Here is a 7,910-nt window from a genome sequence, read left to right on the forward strand (position 1 = left end):
CAGTCACATTGTTTGCCAATATATGAATAGTGGAGATTTGGAATAAAGCACAGAAACACCAAGGGGAGTCGCATACAAATTAACTCGAATTACACGTCTGACGATTGTTTGTCGCATTATTTTTATCATCATATTTACAGACTAAATCAAAGGTCAATCAATTAATCTACAGCTAATTGATTAGCATTCAATTCAATTGTATCGATCGTGTAAATTCAAATGTAAATTAAATGTATTAATAAGCATGCAACAATCAGAAAAATCAGTTGAGTGTTGGATACGCAGGAGACGGCTGTTATTTGTCTTCTGCGAATTTCATTGAAAATATTACAATAATGCTGTTCATCATAATCATTATTACTCTTTTGGTTATGCTGACACTGTTTAGGACACTGATTGACGAAATTATTACAAATATAATGATGAATATGTTCTATGCTGCTGTTGCTGTTGCTGCTGCTGATGCTGATGCTGATGCTGCTGCTGATGATGATGCTGCCGCTGCTTATGATGATGATGATCCTGCTGCTGCTAATGCTGCTGTTGATGATCCTGCTGCTGCTAATGCTGCTGTTGATGTTCCTGCTGCTGCTGCTGCTCCTGATGATGATGATGATGTGGATGAAGTTGAAGAAAGGGATGATAAAGATTTTGGACATGATGTGTTTTGTGACGATGACGATGATGTAGCTGATGATGAAGATAAGGGATATGATGAGTTATGTGACAATAATGATAATGATGTTGCAGAAGGGGAAGCGGATGATGATGATTATGGACATGATGAGTTATGTGAGGATGTTGATGATGATGAAGCTTATGATGAGGACTATGAATATGATAAGGTTTGTGATGACAAGGATGTTGATGATGATGAGGAGGATGAAGTTGAAGAAAGGGATGATAAAGATTTTGGACATGATGCATTTTGTGTCGATGACGATGATGATGATGTAGCTGATGATGAATATAAGGGATATGATGAGTTATGTAAGGATGTTGATGATGATAATGGTGAAGATGATGAAGTGGATGATGAAGATTTCGGATACGATGTGGTTTGTGACGATGATGTTGATTATTATGATAATAATAATAATAATAATGAAGCGAATGATGAAGATTGTGGATGTGACAAATTTTGTGTGAAGATAGTGATGATGATAATGATGATGAAAATGAAGCGGATGATGATGAAGATGATGGAGAGGATAAAGTAGATTACGGATATCATGAGCAGTGTAACGGTGACGATAATGAAAATGATGAGGCGGATGACGATGATGATGATGATGTGTATGGGACTGATAAATATAATCCTGATAATGTGGATGATGTTGATGTTGTGAATGATGATGTTAATAATAATAATTGTATTATTTATGATAATAATTTGTTTAATCTAACTAATCGTTTCAATGCGATTTGATAATAATTCTTATTTTTATTTTCTATCAATTCTCCTTTGATTGGTATAGGATGATGGTATTCAAAGAAGGAGAATACTAGAATGGAACAATGAAGAAGAATGTGATTTTGATTGTGTACAAATTTGATTTTACATTGTATAATATAATCTTAAAATAATGCACATTTGTGTTTTCATTGTGTTAATCGGTAGATAGTGAATGTGGGCAGCTTAGAGCGTACTAGTTAAAGTCTGACCACTGTGTAAGTTCAGTGAAGTGTACGAGTTGCTCGGTTGTGTAGCTGTGGTAATTGTATTAATTGATGATTCCTTCGTACGTGATTGCGCTCTGATCACGAATTGCGAATATAATACGTTCATTTGTGCTCACCTAGTTCTGACTTAACTGCGCCTGTAGCTCTTCTAGAGTTACTGCCGGTCCCAAGCCCGAGTAAAGGAGGAGGGTTGGGCATGAGGTTAGCGACCCCATCCCGTAGAAAAGCTAACTCGCTAAAAAAACGCTAATCAGAAAAATTAATTCAAACCATTTAAACTCTGCCTTGGGAGTTGAATGAATATTTATGACGTCTCATGATGAAAGCCGAAATTCTTCGGAAGTCACGAGACCGATGCACCTTCTAACAACCAGAGCAACACTCTTTATAGGTACATGGAACGTCCGGACAATGTGGGAGACAGGAAAGACCAGCCAAATAGCAATGGAATTGAGGAGATACAACTTGGCACTACTCGGAATCAGCGAAACCCATTGGACACAAACTGGACAACAAAGGCTAGGTACAGGAGAGATGCTGCTGTACTCCGGTCACGAAGGGGAAAACGCTCCACACACTCAGGGAGTTGCTCTAATGCTGTCCAAAGAAGCACGAAATGCACTTGTTGGATGGGAATCTCATGGACCCAGGATAATCAAAGCATCATTCAGAACAAAGAAGCAAGGGATCACAATGAACGTTATCCAATGTTATGCACCCACCAATGATAGCAACGACGATGATAAACATCAGTTCTATGAAAGGCTTCAATCAATTATAGAGAAGTGCTCACGAAAGGACCTCACCATCCTGATGGGAGATCTAAATGCTAAAGTTGGAGTGGACAACACAGGATATGAAGATGTAATTGGACGACATGGATTAGCAGAGAGAAATGAAAATGGGGAGAGGCTTGCAAACCTATGTGCATTCAACAAATTGGTTATAGGCGGCACAACATTCCCAAACAAACGTATACACAAAGCTACATGGATCTCACCGGACCACACCACAGAGAACCAGATAGATCACATCTGTATCAACGAAAAATTCCGAAGATCAATGGAAGATGTGAGAACCCGGAGAGGAGCTGACATAGCTTCAGATCACCACTGGCTGGTTGTGGCCAAGATCAGACTGAAGCTTAAGAAACACTGGAAAACTGGACAAACAGCACTACAAAGGCTCAATACAGCCTTCCTTCGAGATACTGACAAGCTCCATGAATTCAAGATTACTCTCAACAACAGGTTCCAAGCTCTACAGGATCTACTGAAAGAACAAGAAACTACTTTGGAGGACAACTGGAAAAGGATAAAAGAAGCACTAACTTCAACGTGTCAGGAGGTTCTTGGTCCTAAGAAGCATCATCACAAGGAATGCATCTCTATGGGAACCCTGGACAAAATTCAAGAAGGGAAGAACAAGAAACTAGCAATTAACAACAGCCGAACACGAGCAGAGAAAGTCAAAGCACAAGCAGACTACGCAGAAGCTAACAGGGAAGTGAAGAAAAGCATTAAAGCCGACAAGCAGAAATACATGGGAGAACATGGGAGCAACGGCGGCGGAAAAAGCTGCAAGAGAAGGCAATATGAAACAACTATATGATACAACGAAGAAATTGGCAGGGAGATATAGCAAACCAGAGAGACCAGTCAAGGACAAAGAAGGAAAGACAATCACTGAGATTCAAGAATAGAGGAAAAGATGGGCAGAATACTTCGAGGAACTGCTGAACAGACCAGCCCCATTGACCCCACCGAACATCGAAGCAGCCCACACTGACCTTCCAATAGATGTCACTCCACCAACGATCGAAGAAGTCAAGATGGCCATCAGACAAATCAAAAGTGGGAAGGAGGCAGGACCTGACAATATACCAGCAGAAGCACTGAAGTCAGACATTGAAATAACTGCAAACATGCTTCACCTTCTATTCAAGAAGATTTGGGAAGAGGAACAAGTGCCAACGGACTGGAAAGAAGGATATCTCATCAAGATACCAAAGAAAGGAGATCTGAGCCAATGTGAGAACTACAGAGGTATCAGTTTGTTATCAGTACCAGGAAAAGTTTTCAACAGAGTGCTGCTGAATCGGATGAAAGACGCAGTAGACGCCGAACTTCGGGATCATCAGGCTGGATTCCGTAAGGATCGGTCGTGCACAGACCAGATTGCGACACTACGGATCATCGTTGAACAATCAGTTGAGTGGAACTCATCACTATACGTCAACTTTATTGACTATGAGAAGGCGTTTGACAGCGTGGACAGGAGAACATTATGGAAACTTCTTCGACACTATGGAGTTCCTGAAAAGATTGTCAACATTATCCAAAACTCATACGATGGACTACAGTGCAAAGTGGTGCATGGAGGACAGCTGACAGATGCATTTCCAGTAAGGACCGGAGTCAGACAAGGCTGTCTACTCTCCCCATTCCTCTTCCTTCTGGTGATTGACTGGATTATGAAGAATTCGACATCTGACGGGAAATACGGAATACAATGGACAGCTCAGAATCAATTAGATGATTTGGACTTCGCAGATGACCTAGCCCTCCTCTCTCATACACACGAACAAATGCAGATGAAGACAGCAAATGTAGCAGCAGCCTCCGCATCCATAGGCCTCCACATTCACAAAGGAAAAAGCAAGATTCTCAAATGCAACACGGAGAACACCAACCCAATCACACTTGATGGCGAAACTCTGGAAGAGGTGGAAACATTCAAGTACCTGGGGAGCATCGTTGATAAACAAGGAGGATCGGATGCAGATGTAAAGGCGAGGATTGGCAAAGCAAGGGCAGCATTTCTACAATTGAAGAACATATGGAACTCAAAACAACTCTCAACCAATTTCAAGGTCAGAATCTTTAATACGAAAGCCACGTGAATCTTTATTTTTATCAGATAGATTAATTGGCAAAACTCTGTGGTCTGTCCAATATACTTTCTTATAACAAGGTACCGACATCGTATTCTTAATTGTATTGTTAATAGCCTTCACGCTGGAACTTGATAATTAGGTATGGGTTTCTAATGTTACACGGAAAGATATCGGATGAATATCTCAAATAATAATAATAATAATAATATATTCTGAAAATAATATTTACAGAATTCACACCAGTTTACAGGCATGATCAGATTGTTATGAAAATCAACATTTAATGTAGAGAACAAACATGAAATATAAGAAAGTTTTATGTTTGCTGGTTTAGTAATTGATAATTAGCTTAAATATGGCATATGTCACGGCAAGCCAATGCAACACCAGGGAACTTGTCATTTTTTATTAAGTGGATAGCCTGATGATTGATCAACATTGTTCTGTAAGGTTATTTCCAGTGCCAGAGCAAGTTATTATTAATTATCTACAACTAGAGAAAGTAAGATTAAAGCAAAGAGCACGGAACAACAAAACAATGATAGCAAGTAAGAGGTTAAACATTTAAAGTTCCTATAATCTCACTTGTGGAGTAAGATACACTTGCATGCGCTAGAGCATTTAATGCATTTTCAGAGGAGCAAAAAGCATTAATTGAGCGAACAAACAATGGGAGAGAGTTTAACATACGGATAGTTTGGGGTAAATTATTCCAGAGCATAGAAAACTCACAGGTAAAGTAATTCATGTAGAGAGAAGATCTAGAATATGTTTGTTTCGCTAAAGACAAGGAGTTACGAATGTCGTAATGTGGGGCTTTAGCATATTGAATCTCCTGACTGGATGTGAAGGAGAGTTTGTTAAGTATTTTGAAAAAGAAGATAAGGTTAAGTTTGAGTCTCCTCATCCATAAAGGGTCAAGCCCTAGTTTACTACACCTCGAATTATATGTCAAGACACTATCAGTTCCAAGAGTACGAAATATAAATCGTCTCTGTACTGATTCCAGTCTTAATTTATCCTTTATGCGCGTGCTAATAAGGAGAAACGCGCAGTATTCGAGGAGTGGTCGAACACAGACTTTGTACATTAGAATACGAGATTCGCTGTTATGAAGGTTTCGAGTTATGAAACCTATAAGGCGTTGAGACTTGGACGTTTGTTTCATTATCTGTTCAGTAAACGACAAGTCGTCGGAGTACCTAAGTCCTAGATCTACTACTGTGTGTAGCCTAGATAACATTTCCCCATTTATGGTAAGATTGAGGTTGAGTGATGTATCACCGAAGCATAACCAACCACATTTAGCTGTATTGAGCTCCAGTTGCCATTCCGAGCACCACTGTGCTACCTTGTTAAGCTCCGTGCTGATACAATTTCGAATATTGCTCAGCTCATGTGGAGAAAATGAGTACACCACCTTAAGATCGTCTGCAAACAAAAGGGACTTACCCACACTAAAACACTCACAAATATCATTAATGAAAACTAAAAAGAGCAAAGGACCTAAGACACAACCCTGAATTACCCCACTTCTAACAGGGACTGAGTTCGACAATGAAGAGTTGATTTTAACTATTTGATGTCGATCGCTGAGGAAGGAATCAAACCAGGCTAGTAACGGGTTTTCGACCCCATAAGATGCGAGTTTACCTATGAGAAGTTGGTGGTTGACCATGTCGAAGGCCTTAGAAATGTCCAGGTATAGCACTAATACTAGATATCCTTGGCTACGAAGCGAATAGACTAAATTAAAGAAGTCAAAATGACATGTCATACAGGATCGATTTTTAAGAAATCCATGTTGCGAATCATCAATAAATTGTTCAGTCAATAAATAGTTGGGTAGTTCGTCACTAATAATTTTTTCCATAATCCTAGAGATAACTGGAGTAATATTTATTGGCCGATAGTTGTTCATGTCAGTCTTATCTCCGGATTTGTAACGTGGTATGATGTACGCGATTTTCCAACGGTCAGGATAAGAGCCTGATTCCATAGAGAGAGTAAACAGCTTAAGGAGAAGAAGTTGGATATCTGGACCACCATATTTGTAGAGAAATGATGAAATCCCGTCTGCACCGTGACCTTTCGAAACCTTGAGCTTATTTGTAACCTTACTAATTTTCAGACATGTGAAGGAGATAGATTTAATTGAGTTACCAGTCAAGCATATAACTCTAGAAACAAAGTCATTTAAGGATTCTTTGCTATTTGCAAAATTACCACTGAAAAGGTCTGCTATAGTTTTTGGGTCATATATAAAACTATTATTATGCAGGATGCATGGTATATCAACATTTTGAGTTGATTTAGCACGTTTATTGTAAATGTGGATTAGGTTTTGCACTTTTGAGCTAGTACGTAGTGCTAATAGCTCTTCATTGATGGCTTTTAACCTATGTTTCTCTTTAATTTGGTTAAAAATTATTGTTATTTGTGTGACTGCCGTGAAGTCGTTAGATTTAAAATAACGTTTCTTTAGGCGTCTTAGTTTATTACGATATTTAGCTGGTATATATAATTCGTGATGTTTACTAATCCTGTAAATCTTAATTGGTGCACAGGAGTCTAGACAAGAGTTAACAATCAAATAGAATATGTTGATGGCATCTGTCAGACTATTACATGAGAAGAATTCATCCCAGTCTGAGAGTTTGATCAGTGAGCGCAAGAGGTCCCAGTCTGCATGCTTATAGTCTCTATAATTGCAGGTTCTTTGAATTGGTCGGTTGTAGGAGGGATAGATGGGGAGAGCACAAGCTACCATCCTATGATCACTGCTTTCAAACTCGTTGTATACTTGTACAGATAGGGGAATGGTATCTCTACCAAATATTAGATCAAGTGTATTATCACCCCTTGTTGGGGTACGAACCCACTGTGACCAGCAGTACAGATTAAGGATTGATAAAAATTCATCATTGCTAGACTGACAGCTACCGGTACTCCAGTTAATCTCAGGATAATTGAAATCACCAGTGATAATCTTAGCGCTGAAGTTTAGAGTAGATGCGTGTATAAATGCATTGATTATACGATCATTCAAATTATCAGTACTATCAGGAGCTCTATATATACAACCTAGGAGTAGACTGAATCTCGTGCCAAAATCCAAGATCTGCTGTATTAAATCCGATTGGTTCGTCCATAAATTAGTCTCGCCATGAGAAATATCTTTATGTTTTATATTCTTAAATGAAAATTCACGAGAGTGAAACGAATAAACAAATTATTTTAGTCTCCTGGATTTAGATGTTTAGCGCTTCATATACATTATAGCAATAGGTATATCTATCTGTGACTAAGTAGGTGAAATGAAAATAATATT

The 7,910-nt window shown here is 38.8% G+C and overlaps 1 protein-coding gene across 1 annotated transcript; it reads left to right on the forward strand.

Moving 5' to 3' along the window:
- Nucleotides 1-335: 335 nt before the first annotated feature.
- On the forward strand, nucleotides 336-1,220 carry Smp_205410 (unnamed protein product; the record flags this gene model as incomplete). The annotated part of the gene is made up of 1 exon (XM_018792371.1): nucleotides 336-1,220. One exon carries the CDS (start codon nucleotides 336-338, stop codon nucleotides 1,218-1,220), a length of 885 nt encoding a protein of 294 aa, XP_018644714.1.
- Between the last annotated feature and the right edge of the window lie 6,690 nt (nucleotides 1,221-7,910).

Source organism: Schistosoma mansoni (genome assembly GCF_000237925.1).
Source record: "Schistosoma mansoni, WGS project CABG00000000 data, supercontig 0328, strain Puerto Rico, whole genome shotgun sequence".
Classification (NCBI taxonomy): domain Eukaryota; kingdom Metazoa; phylum Platyhelminthes; class Trematoda; order Strigeidida; family Schistosomatidae; genus Schistosoma; species Schistosoma mansoni.